Consider the following 13,811-nt stretch of genomic DNA (forward strand, 5'->3'; position numbering starts at 1 on the left):
CAAAGATACATAAGAAGAGACAGCTTTAAGCAGTGATTGAATTTTTCTATTGCCATATTTGCTGCCTTAGTTCTGTTCTTCTTCTCTATGTTTCATGATAAATCAAGTTTACTAGGTCTATGATAGTCTCATTGCTCTTCTGCAGACTCAGTCCAGTTGATCTTTATCTTTTTTGAAGAGTAATGCTTAAAACTGGATACAGTGCCTCAGTGAAAGCCTGGCTTTAGCTCATGCCTTACTTCTTGTGTCTTACAGGTGATATAATTATTTATGCATCTGCCTTTTTCACAGTTGCATGACAAATGTCTCACATTCAGCTTGTGATTCACTGTGGCCTTACACGCATTTCTGCAGACATGTTACTTAGCATCCATCATCTTGGATTCATGCAGGTGTTTCAGAGCTGTATCTTACACTTCTCTCCATTGAGATGAATTCCATGGTTTGGGCTGTTCCTGTGAGTGCTCACATCAACTTTGAATTTGGGTTAGAATCTGGATTGGAGTCCAAATTGCAATCTAACACAGTACATCTGTAATTCCTTCCAGTTTAGCCTCCTTGCAGGAGTCACACAGTAAGCACACTCTCTATTTCAGTTACTTAGATGGACAGGCCCAGTAACAACTCAGAGGTTTGTTTCAGGCTCTCTGCAGATACAAGGCAAGTATCTCTACACACCACACACTGAGCATGTTTTCAAAGATAACTCCATAACCAGCTGACTTCTAGAAGTACTAAGGTTGCATTCTAAGGCAAGGGGGACGGTAGGGAAAGAGACATCAAAATCCAGGTACAGCAGCAACCCAAATGAACTACATTATTTTAACAGCAAACACAGAACAAAAGGATACAGTGATTTTAGTAATGTAAGAATTATCTCCCCCCCCCCAAACCCCATCAAACCCAAGAGATAATAAAACTGTAGCATGTGCAGGAAAATTAATATAGAAGCAATGAGTATCAAAGACTAACATCTGCTTTACTGCAAAAGATGAGTCACAATCATGGAGGAAAATGTGTGTGTAAATATAGGTATCAGGAGAACATGGTGACGAAGATTAATGACAATAAAAGTACTATATGGGGAGGCTAGGCAAGCTCTCATACTGTTTCATTTTCTTTCCTTAGTTCCTGCTTAGCAATAACTTGTATGAGATTTAAAGTACACTATCCAAAAAGTATAGCAACAAGAGGTTCATTAAAACACGTGGTAATATTTCCCTCCAAACCTGATACACTTAGGATAACCTGCTATAGAAGTGATCTCAAACATATCAGACAATTCCATTTCACATTGCATAAATGGTAGCAAGAACGCAGAAAATGGACAAGGATCTCAGTGTAATAATATACATATAATTACAGGTGGTCAGAACTTAATCTGAAAGCAACTCCAAGGTTTGGTGGACTAATAAGCTAAGGCACATGATGTGCCTCATGCTCACTGGAGCCACAGAGGGTTTTAAAAGTCACAATGCAGTTCTTTATGATGCCTCATAGTACGCAGAGCTCTAAGCTAGACGCCAAGATTCCTCCTACAGCCCACAGGAAGTCTCCAGCATCCATGAAAGGGATTTACACAATCCAGCATGCTGAGCAAGGAGCCATGCACAGCTAACCATCAGCTAAGCCTTGTCCTTCAGAGATAGTTATATATGTAACTCCGGGACAGAAGGAGATACCAGCTTCCACTTGAGATTCTTGGTTGTAAACCCTCTCCTGTGGTTTGTTGCCTAAGCCGTTTTATTTGCTTCTCATGACCCTCTCTCACTTGCTGTTTCTCCTCCACGCCAAACGACCAACTAGGGAGAGCTAGGGAGATCTCTAAGTGTGAAATGCAGCTGGGAAATGGGACATCTGTCTGAAAATGGTCCCCCTTCTCCTGAATTGGAGAAAGGACTTTGCATCCCACCTCTTCAGCAGTTATTCTCCCAGTCTTTCCTTTTTAGGACTTACTGCACAGAAAGATAAATGAGTCAGTTATCAGCCTCTCTCTCCTCCACAGAGTCCCACTCAATATTATTTATCCAAAATAGAACAGCCCCATGAGGAAAGATTAGAGGGGTACCAGTACCCCAAATATCCATGTGTAACTGAGGCACTCTTTTGGGATGCTTTGCCAGACTTCACCCTGCTATAAGCACGAGGGATCTTTAAAGAAGTCCCTGCAAAGGACAGACGACACCAGAAGAAAGCCAAGAGCAGATGTCACTGTCCCAGTCAGTCTTCATTACAGCAACATTTATCCTGTTGTGCAAAGGAGGCTACATTTTCACTTTGCCCTACCAACAGCTTTGGTGCTGCGCTCTGGCCCGGGTGGTGGCTGAGGCAAGGCATCCCTGTGTACCGGGCACGGCCCTGCCCCACCAGCCACTGAGGGGCGAGAGCCGGGGGTGTCTCAGCCCACCCCGCATTGCACCCACAGCCCTGCCCGCTTTAGGGTAGCCGCAGTTCAACTATTGCATTATACCGACAGTGTAATGGTCTGGATAATATCTCCGCATCAATGTAAATACAGGGTATAAATGCACGTGGGGGACATGAGTGTATCTATACATACATCTCAGTAATAATCTCTCCAAAAGCCTGTGACAGCTCAGGGGACAGCCTGGACCTCCCCTGCAAGTGCCTTGGGCAAGGAGGGTCTTTCCTGTGCGGTGCTGGGCTTAGCATGCTGAGCAGGGACGTCCTCTTCTGCCGATTCGCTACTGCGGGGCCAGGCGGGAGCTGCTGGTAAGTGGTTGTCTTGGAGCTTAGCGAGAGCGTCAGAGTGCGAAGAGTGGAACTGATGTGCAAAGTACATCAGCACCCATGAAACTGAAGCGCACGTGGATTTTGAGAGCCTGACTCTGACCACAGATTTCTGAAATTGCAGTAACATGAAGATCACGTCTATGTTCTCTTAAAACTTCTGGCATTTTTTTTCAAACACGTCCTCCCTATACAGAAGCCTGTCTCCACATTAACAAATCCCAGCCATCCTAGAATAATCCACACCGGCATTTTGCTTCCAAAATGAGAATCCCTTCGTGTGATCCAGCTCCATCAGTTGCACAGGACAATAAATAAACCGATTCTCGTCCGCCAGAATCCCTCGAAGGGAGGCCCTCCGCACAGCCCCCGCTGCCCGACTCGGCACCCGGACCCCCGCCCTCTGCCGCCTCCCAGGGGCGCCGCAGCCCCGGGATGGTTTTGCGGTACCGACGTGCGGTTTCCTCGAACAAAAGAGGAGGGGGCGGGAACTCCCCGCAAGCCCGTGCCGCCGGGGCACGGAGCTCCCCGCGTGTCCCCGCGCTGTCCCCCCGCGGGCGGCGGGCCGGGGAGGGGCGTCGGCGGGGGCAGCCCCCGGCCATTGATAACCCCCGTGCCCAGCCCCGCCGCCGGCAGCCGGAGAGCGCGGACCGCCGCGGGCGCCTGTCCCCGGGCACCGCCACCCACCCCACGGCGCACCGTGAGTGGCCTCGGGACAGAGCGGAAAATACCGGGGTGCGCTGGGGGAAACCGGGTTCGGGGGGAAACGGCGGGGCTTTAGGGGAGCGTCTTGCCTGGAGCCGGGTCTGGCTGCCGAGCGGCGGCCGCTCGCCGCTTTGCTGCTGCAGCCGGCGGGTGCGGACTCTCGGCTCACGCTGCCCCGTAGTTGCGGCGGTCCCGGGGCCCCGCCGCCGTCCGCGGTCCGTCAGAGGAGCCGGGGGGGGGGAACAAACTAAAAGCCGCCGGGGGTTATGACCCTCGAGGGACGAGCCCGCTCCGCGGCCCCCCCCTCAACGCGCTGCCGAAACAAACCCCACCCGACTCAGCCCGGCGCGACCCTGGGGGCTGCGCCCCCGCCGGGGCGGGCAGCGGGTGGGAGCGGCGGGGGGGCAGCCGCCCGCCAGTGTCGATGTCTCCGCAGGGCGCGGAGGATGCGGCGGGCCGGCGGGCGGACGCTCCGTCGCTGAGGCACCGGAGGAGGCTCCCGCGGCGCCGAGGAGATGAGGCTGCCCCTGGCTCTGCTGGCCCTGCTGGCCCTGGCCGCCCTGGGGGCCGCCGCCGCGAGCCGGGAGGCGGAGGAGGCGGCGCAGGCGGGCCGGTTCTCTACGCCGGAGCGGCACCGCTGCAGCTGGGAGCTGCGCTCGGCGGCCGGGGCCAGCGAGCTGCGGCTGAGCTGCCGGCCGCCGGCGGGCGGCGGGGCGGCGCGGAGCTGCGCCTACCGCGGGGAGCCGCGGCGCTGCCCGGCCTACGGCGGCCGCAGCCGGCAGTACTGGCGGCAGATCCTGAGCAGGCTGCGGCGGCGGCGGCACCCCTGTGCCCAGGGCGGCCCGCTCAGCGCCCGCCTCTGCGGCCCGGGCCGGGCGCCGCCCGAGGCGCAGCTCCGCCTGCTCCCCGGGCCCGGCCCCGGCCCCGGCCCCGGCCCCTCCCCGCCGGCCGCCACCGCGGAGCCCACGGCCGAGACCTACTGCGCCGAGCGGTGGCACTCGCTGTGCAGCTTCTTCGTCGGCTTCTGGGAGGGCTGAGCCGCCCCCGGGCCGCTGGGAGGGACCGCGGCCGCCTGTCCCCCGGGGCCGCCGTCCTCCCCCCGCCTTGCCTGCCCTCACCTGGCTGCCCCCGGTGTCCCTCGGCTTCGTCAGCTTTCCTTTTTTTCTCCCCAATAAAGCGGTAACTATTTTACACAAGAAGCTCACGTAACTCTTTTCTGGTCAAAGCCCTGCCGCACCGTTACGCTGCTGAGCGCCGTGCGTGACAGCTGTCTGCTAACGGAGATGAGGGCATCCAGGGGCAGTTCCTCTATTTGGGTACACTGAAGTTTTTCAAAGGACATAGACACCGGGAGACACCCTCCACCAAATCAATTCCTCTCACACTTAAAAGTTACAGTGAAATGGCCCAACTAGAAAACCAGACATTTATACCAAAATAAGGAACAACTGGGCACTAAACAGTAGGTCCTAGAAAAAAATTAACAACTGAGCACTAAACAGTAGGTCCTAGAAAAAAAATTTTCTCGATTGCAAAGATTTCATGAGCTAAACAAGCCAGTCCAGTCCTGTTTCCACAGAGCAGATGATCACTGACTGGCTTCACACAGGAGCATGAAGAGAGTTGGGTGAGAATTCAGCTGTGAAAAGACTGAGAAACTCAGAAGCAGCTAGGTACAGAGACCAGATTGGGGAGATTAATGGTGTTTCACCTAGCTAATAAGCTAAGGCCAAAGCAACAGTCACATTTAGAGGGACATGGTGTTGAGAAATCAAGTTGTTTTAGCAAGGGGGGAGAAGGGTTTGAGGTGTTAAATGCTTTATCTGCTTACTGAAGCACAATCCTGGGGTACATTTTGGTAAGGAAAGCTCAGGTTTTCCTCAGTCTCAATTTCTCTCCTTTGGACACATCCGACTTATTCTACAAAAAGGGGGTGTGATTTCTACAGCCTGTACCTGACTGCACGTCAGCAGCTCCTCTGCCCCACTGCCCAGCACAGCTGTGCAGAAAGCAGGGCTGCACTTGAGGTAAATGTGGGAAGGACCCAGCCCCTTCTTTCATAAAAAAAGAAACTCCTGGGGAGTCACTTGTGCAGGAACTGGAACAATACCTGTCTGCAGAGAGGTGTTTGATTAAGGCTTACATTAATTTAATTGTTCTGCAGAGATATCTTGAAATTACCCCTGCAGTCACTCAGAGGGCTGCTTCTCCTACATTATTCCTGAACTAGAGCACTTCGGTGGATCAGCAGATCAAGCACAGAGGAGCGGTATCCCAGCAGCAGCAAGGCACCCATTGTGGTCCCTGCACACGAGACAGGACCAGTGATTAAACATCAAATCCCTGACAGGCGCAGTAAAGCAACTACAGAAGCCATGGATAAAGCAGACAGGACAATGTCAACTATAAAACCCAGTCACCCTCAAACAAGAGGGTTCAAAGGAGCAGCCACATCCGGAAGCACCAGGTATATTTCCTTTTTAACCTGAAGAATCATTTGGGAAAGCAGCTGGATTAGAAGAGGAAGCTAGCAGGATTTTTACAAGACTAGCGGTCACCGCCTAACCAGCTCTCTGCTTTGGGAAATACACCTCTGTCAAAGCTCCAGTGTTACAGATGAGTGAATGTTTAGCCCTGTCATACATATTCTTATGGCAGCATTATTTACCTTGCTGGATCACAGAATTTTGCCTTTTCATACAAGGGAAATATAACAAAGTGTTGCAAAAGTTTGAATTTCAAAGCTAAGCTGTTGGCAAGCTTGTTAAGGCAAAGTGTTATTTGTCCTCACAGGTAAGCACAGCATCCTACAGACATGATGCATCTGAGCTAAGTCAGAATTTTAACTATTTTAAATTGCACTTAACCCAGACAAGAGAGGACGCTTCTGACTTACAGCACTTGAAACTTGGATGCTCAGATTCTGACAAGATAACATGTAGTGTTCACTTTCTTTAGTGTAGGTTCATAACATAATTGTTCAATCAGAGAATTTGGTTAAATACTACCCAGGGATAAATTCAGTGTTAGTTTTGAAATTATTTTTTAAGAGCTGAACTACAGAGTGTTGAGAAAGGTTGTGCAATGAGAGCTGCTTATTGCTAATCCTAAATGTGGCCCCTTCAGGCAGCCTCTATGTGCACCCAACCTACAATGTAACATGCTTGAAGAAAGCCACATGAAAAGGGAAAAAAGCCAACAAAAGCACCAAAACAAAACCATTGCTTATGTAGCTCTGTAAGTGCACTTGTACACAATCAGTGTTTAGCCCTTCTTTGGCACCATTAATCTCCGTGTTTAATAGAGAAGGTGTATTTGAGTTGAACCCCTTGCTTGCAGTCCGCAGACCTGGTTCATATACCAAGTGCCACAGATACACCTGAGGCTGGTTACAGTGCAAGTGAGGGGTGGTAGGAGGGCAGCCACAAGCCTGCCCCGCTCTGCACAAAAGCCCTCCTTGGCTGCCCCAGACACATTTAGGTGTGCCTACACAGCCTGATGTGCCTGCCTATGACTGGGAGCAACCGCAGACTCTTTCTATACAGTTTTAAGGATGGCTGTGAGGAGAACACCAAAAGGTGACAAGGATCTGCCCAGTGACTCTCAAGAGGATCTGGACCATTGCATACAGCTCTTGGTGCCAAGGCGTGTTCCTTCACAGCAGGTAGCATGGATAATCCTCAGCAACGCGCTGCAAGAGCTTCATCATCGATGTATGTAACTCACTCAATTTTTTTTTAAACTACAGCTCACTTTCCTTCACATGAGTGTTGTACAAACAGCCATACAGCAGGCTGCTGGCCATAGCACTGTACAGTATCTTGCAATAATGTGCAGCTTTGTTTTACTTCTATGGCACTGGCACAGCAGCTTTGTGCAGTGCCGTTAGAGCTTGCATTTCACACCATCAGAGGCAAAGGTGGAACACCATGGCAACTGATCTGATTACCCACATCACCCTGTGTTTATAAACCCAGCTAGGAACTCTGAACAAATTCATTGTTTTATCCAAGAGGGAGAAGAAAGAAGATCCCTTGCTCTGTGTTTCACCACATTATTCCCCTGAGTCCCCAAAAGAGCTCAAGCTCTTTCCTATGGCATGACCAAGTAACGAAATGCAACAACCCAACAGACTGTATTCACTGCATCTACTGTGGTTAGTAACATCAATGCCTAGAGCTGAATGGCAACAAATACTCAGATTTTGTCTGTTGGGTATTGCAGATCCCAAAGGCTGGAAAACCACTGTCAGATCCTCAGATTTATTTTTAAGGGGGAAGACTAGCTTTTTGCTTCCTAACTCAACATTTTCATCCTCTCCCATGGTTTGGTGACAGCTGACACCAACAGCTAAGCCAACCAACCACAGGGAGGGTTTATAGCCAAGACCTTCACCTCCGACAGAATCTGTTCCTTTCCCACCCTGTGACAGCTCCACTGCAACATGTACTTGTCACTCCTCCAGGTTTAGTTCAGCCGCCCAGATCTGCCCACACATCCACTCCGCAACCAGCCTTACCTCTGCTGTCCCACTGCAGCTGTGGTGGTCCTTCACCACTTCTCTGATTCCTGGCGTGGCTGGCTCCTGTCATCTCATCCTTCTCTCCTCAGCTCCTGCTGGCCACCCAGTGAACTCAGCAACCAGAGCCGGCATAGCCAACCTGCCAGGAGCAAACCCTGGCTGCCTGCCCTGCACGAGGGGGCACCTTCCCCACATGCAGCTGCAGGTTGGGTTATCATCACAAGGGTGCTGCCAGCTAAATATATCTGGGTACTAGGTCTGTCTTTCAAGGAAAAGCATAAGCTACCTTAAAATAAAAAGATTAAATTGACTTTTTAGCTTCTGGATTTTGAATTCTGGGAGCTCTAAATCTGGAAGTTTCCAGGGGTAAAAAAAATAAGATCAGCTTTGTTCCATATTTCACACACAGCATTGTTTGCTTTCCTTTGGCTGCTCAGCAGAGATGGTAGCCAGTTTGAATTCACAGTTCATCATGGGTTCAAGAGACCATATAAACAGATATCTCAGTGTCTGGAGATTCCAACAGAATCTCAAGAGCTGGCAATACCATTTCTTGATTTTCCTTTGGAGAGAAATCAGTGATGCTGAATCTGGGTATGTTTTAAGTGCAGCTGGCTTTAATTACTCTTTTTTCTACATATAAAACCCTTGATCTTATTAAACAGCGAACTAACAATCTCTCTTTCACCACTTTCTGATTTTGAAGGGACAATTACAAGGTGTTACTCTAATTTGTGAGGTTAAAACAGCCAGTAAGCTCTCTTGCTGTTTGCAACAATCCCTTCCTATAAAGTGACATCACAGAGTTAATAAATGAAATAAATCTTTCTTCACTATCTGAGCAGAGCTGAACTAAGAACAGGAATCTCCAAAGATTCAGCACAGGAGTGATACTCACAGTGACAGCAGGTTTAGATGGATGTAACAGTGTCTTACTTGAAAGCATTTCCATTTCCGTAAGTCAGCTTAATGCCTGTGAGTTATACTGGACTGAGGTGGGAGGAAAGTCCAGCATCCACAAAAGCCTACTGTGCCCAGCCCTGTCTGGACAACGGGACTAGCTCTTGTCCTCTGAAGGACCATCCATCCATGTATTCTTGGTTTGTAAAGGGAAACTGAAACTAAAATAAGCCCATGCATGCCAATATGCTGCCACATACACTATCCCTGTTGCAACTTAAGGTGCCACAGTGTTACTGAGTTGTCATAAGCATTTTTTTAAATACAGTTTTGGCTTAGCAGGCACTAGCTGTTGTACATCCTCAGTGGATTAGTTACTGCAGCAGAGCACACCAGTACTCTTGCATACACCTACGTTACTAATACTGACTCTGCAAATTACTTTCTCTGACCTGTTTTCATTTGTTACATACTCAGGACCTGCAGGAACAGTGCCCAGCTTTGCTCCTGCTCCTGCTCCCCTCTTCCCAACCCCTTTCAAGACATGCAGAGTTAGACACAGTATTGAAGAGCAGCAAGGTTGTGCTGTCTCAGTGCAGACAAGTAAAGGACGATGCTCTCACAACTGGCACTGGGTCGCTGCCAGCACAAGCAGCACGGTAGGGGGGAAAGCAGCCTGTGGAGGGCGATTTTTAAAAAAAAACAGCCTTTAAGCGGCTCAGCCGCAGAGTTTTCACCCAGAAATATCGGCGGCCATGAAACCTAAAACAAAGTGAGGGACTGCCAGAGAAGGTTGCCAGGAGACGTGGCGCGGGGACCGGTGGCTCACATATCCCCAGCACAGCTGCCAGCCCCGAGGTAACTGCTCCCGAAATGACCCTGGGGTTGCAGACCCCAAACTTTGAGTGGTTCTGTCTTTTGTCCCAGCACACCACAGGAATCACTCTTTCCCAGGTTCTGTGCTAGGCACTTTCATGTGGAAAATGCCCGATACTAGGAAAAGAGCAGGAGGGCGGAGGAAGCAAGATGTCATTATTTACATGTGCAGCAGTGCAAAAATGTACTTAGTACTATATATTGCAATGTATTTGGCTCTAGCCTGCCTGCAGACTACCGCCAGCACCCTGACACCCTGGCCAGGGGGTGGGTGCTGCAGGGTTCCCAGGCCCAGGCTTTGGCACCCTCATGTTGTCTTGTTGTGTGTGTCGTCGTTGTCCCCCCCCCCCCCCCCCCCCGCCCCATCTCTCTATTTCTCTGTGGGAGCCCTTAGTGCTGACTCCGAGCAGTGCTCGAGGTCCTATACAGTTAGTGATGACACACGTGTAAATCTTGCTCATTCCGAAAGCTGGTTAAACTGGGGCCTCGGCTAGGCTGGAAAAGTCCTTTAATTATTATAGATATTTGTGAGAAATTGTTTTTTGGAAAACGGAATGTGGCTAGTGTTTTGGGCTACCAGGATTTACACTTAGCCTGGGTCCCCACCCTTCACAGGGCTGAACATCGCATGGGCTGAATGAGAAAGTTCAATTTCCTATGAGATAACGAGAGCTAAAGGGAGTCGGGCATGAACTGAACTTAATTGTCAGGTTTTCGACACAAACTGGGATTTAAACAGCTTCCCTGCACTGCCGTAGGAAGAGGACAGATGAATTTCCATCTCATTCATGCCTTCACAATTCCTCTGAACACTTCACAGTTTCAGCAAGTGAAATCTGGTCAGGCGGTCTCAGTTCAACTATCAGCTCTGCCTGTGTTTGCATATTTAGTGTTTCCACATCTGATTGTTTGACAATGACGTTTTCTACCTGAGTTTATGATCAACCTGTTCTGGGGGACCCTACAGAGGGATGCTATGTTTTTGGGGGTTTGTGGTGCAACTTAAAAGGCATCAGGCTATTAGTAAATAAGAATAAGGTGGAGGCAAAAAAAAAAAAAAAAAAAAAAGCAACCATTCAAGTGGGAGCTAGTTGGATGAATGGAACCGAGATCTTTGGGAATTTCTCTTTAAATGCCTCTGACATATTCTAGGCTCTGCCTTGTTCTGAGACTCACTGTAAAGCCAAGGAACACAAGAGGCGAGTGAATGGCAGGCTTTGTCATTTTGCCAAACATCAAACCCCTTCCTTTGTAATAATTTGGATTTTTAAGAATTCCAAGCTCAGTCCATGAACAGTTACATGAAAGAGGCTTTTAACCACACTGTATTACAGAGTTTAGATTAACTCTCCCAGCCCTCACACTTCCTTATGTGGGAAGGTTCTGTTAAGAACAGGCATGTATGAAACATCTACCGGTTTAGAAATAATTTAGAGTTTTAGGGCTTAACCTTGTTCGGTATGTGCTGTGCTTTGTGAAGTGTGTACAGTCTGTGCTGGCCTCTCAGAAGGCAAACATTTTGCCCAATCTGTTTCAAGCACTCAGGAGGTTAATGATGCATGTTTCACCGAGGGGGGAGAAGGCGTGAGAGGGGCACCAAGGCAAGCCTGAGCTCAACTCAGTTCGTGCTGGCTGAGTAACAGCATGGCCTGACTGCCGGGCTCGGATTTTACTGTTGACTCCAGACTTCCCATGGGAGAAACCCCCTCTGCGACCTGAGCAGCCCCCGTCTCCCCCAGGTGCCTATGCAGCCCTGGCCGGCAGGGACAAACACTGCGGGTCGGCCTGTGGGGTCTCAGAGCACCAGGGGAACACATGGATGCTTCACTGACAGAAAAAAAGAAGTATATAAAAGTTACCTATCTTTTTGTATATACATTGCACATTTATATGTGTATTTCAGAGCTCTGTCCTTGCTGCTGGCTCTTGTGCCCAGGATGGGTACACGCATTTAATAAGGGCTCAATGTTGGCGTGTGCCTGAGACCCCGCAGCACCATCGCCACGCTAGTACCTGCATTGTGCAATTCAGTCACCCGTCTTACACCCACTGTAGAGCTGTTGGATCAGCTGGAGAAGCTTCATGTTCATGAAAGTGTCACGGTGAACACAGAATTAAATAATTTCTTGTTACATGCTCACAGAGTACTGGAGTTAAAATATCCATTTAACAAAGAAAATACACAGAACGAAATCTGGTCCAATAAAAGAGATCCAAATCCTAAAATCTAAAATTATATGTAATATCTACTTTGGTACACATTGTTAGTTTAATAAAAAAGATCTTAAAGCATTTTATTTTGCAATTCATATCCAGAGCCCCTATTTAGTCTGACCACTGGGTTCAGCAGACTTTCTCGCATGAGTAATTGAAGGTCTTAGGTCCCAAAATGTCTATAAGGTTTGAATTCTCGTTTTAAAAAGAGCAAAAAGTCCTACGGTAATTTCTTTTTTTTTTTTTTCAGACTGCAATTGTAACTGGAAAATATATGAGATATGTCATCCTCAGAGTTAGTAGTTTAGTGAAAAGCAGGCGCAGAAAACCTAGGGCTGACTTTATAAAACCGTGCTTCTTTTCAATTAAAAAAAGTACTGCGTGCTTCCCAAAGTCACCAACCTTCACAGCAGCATGATTTGCACAACAGGAATAGATATAGCCTCAACCCCATGCATTTGCTGCTCCTTTTTTAATTTTCAGAGCAAAATCCTTCAAAATTATGAATAAATTTATCACCAGTATTCTTTTGACGGGAAAAGAGTAACAAGACAGCCACACAAGAGAGTATTATTTTGTGTTAGTTGAGACAAGATGTCGAGGATTTAGAGCTGATCTTTTGTCTCTGCTCAAAGACAAATGGTATAAAATTTATATGCATGCTTCTGTCCTGACAGCAAAGGGCTTTGGCATGACTCTTGCTGACAGCTAATGGCTCTTGGGGATGCTGCTCTCTAAAGTCCCTCGGCATGAAATGGTCTCTTGCGATTCATGTCCCGTTAGTAGCAGCTCCAAGACTATAGTCTCTCTCTCTTTTTTTTTTAAGTTCTTTTATCCCTAGCTGAAGCTGCCTGTGTTCTCATTGGAGCCGGGAGGGTGTAGTGTGAAGGTTTTCTCCCCTCGGCTCTATTCTCTTGCAGCCCTCAGCAGACGTCGGGGCAAGCTGGAGGCCCTATGGAAAGCAGGGCCTGATGTCATCCCACCCAGCACGGGGCCAATGAACGTCCTCCTGTGCTCGGCTCTGCCACACATGTACACATCAATGGCATCTTAATAGCTTCTGGGGGCTTTTTAAAGCTTTATTAGTCCATGGTAAATAGCAGAGGTGACGTGACGGCTTGTTTCAATGGATGTCTGAGCCAGGAACTTTACAGTGCCGTAGTCTGGTAGGAAAACAGTATCAGGAAACAAAAAACAGTCTGGTTTAAGAAGTTATTATAGATCTAAGGGAGATAAAGGCTCCTATTTTAATTTCTGGGAGACAAGGTAGCCCCAGGGCTGGGGCCAGCTGTGTGCTGGGGTACCTGTGGGGACAACACGTCACTGGGCCACCAAAAGGCTCTGGCTGACACTTTCTGCCAGTGCAAGGATGGTGGGGAGAGCCCGAATCACCTGTTGCTGGCTGCCGCCTTCCTTTTAATGTGCTCATGTGGCAAATGTGGCTTAGGAATGAAATAACATCACAAAATTAGGAGTACACAGCCAACGCCACCAGAATATGATCTGTCCCAGCTTGCTCTGTCTTTTATGTGGGTCCTCACCTGCCACGGTCATGCAGATGTTTCACTGCCTTCTCCATGCTCTTTGCTGTCCAAGGAAATTAGGCTGAGATGATCCTGTATGTTTCCATCTCTGTAGTTCCTCTGCCCACAACTTAACAGCACGATGGGACTCTCAGAGATGCTAAATCCTTCCAAGTTACTTAAACTTTAACAGAGATGCCAGAGCAGAGTAGACTTCTTGTTGGAAATTTGGAGATAACTCCTGAATGAGGTTGATGAAAATATTTCCATCACACATCACCTGCAGCAAAAGTAATTTGCTCTAGAGAGAAGGCATCAGC

General features: G+C 48.7%; 1 protein-coding gene across 1 annotated transcript; it reads left to right on the plus strand.

The window, feature by feature from the left end:
- Positions 1-3,971: 3,971 nt before the first annotated feature.
- FGFBP3 (fibroblast growth factor binding protein 3) lies at positions 3,972-4,493 on the plus strand. Its single transcript, XM_086467280.1, has one exon. It carries the CDS (start codon positions 3,972-3,974, stop codon positions 4,491-4,493), a length of 522 nt encoding a protein of 173 aa, XP_086323406.1.
- Positions 4,494-13,811: the final 9,318 nt, after the last annotated feature.

The sequence above is a fragment of the Leptosomus discolor genome, chromosome 6 (genome assembly GCF_034619465.1).
Source record: "Leptosomus discolor isolate bLepDis1 chromosome 6, bLepDis1.hap2, whole genome shotgun sequence".
Lineage (NCBI taxonomy): Eukaryota > Metazoa > Chordata > Aves > Leptosomiformes > Leptosomidae > Leptosomus > Leptosomus discolor.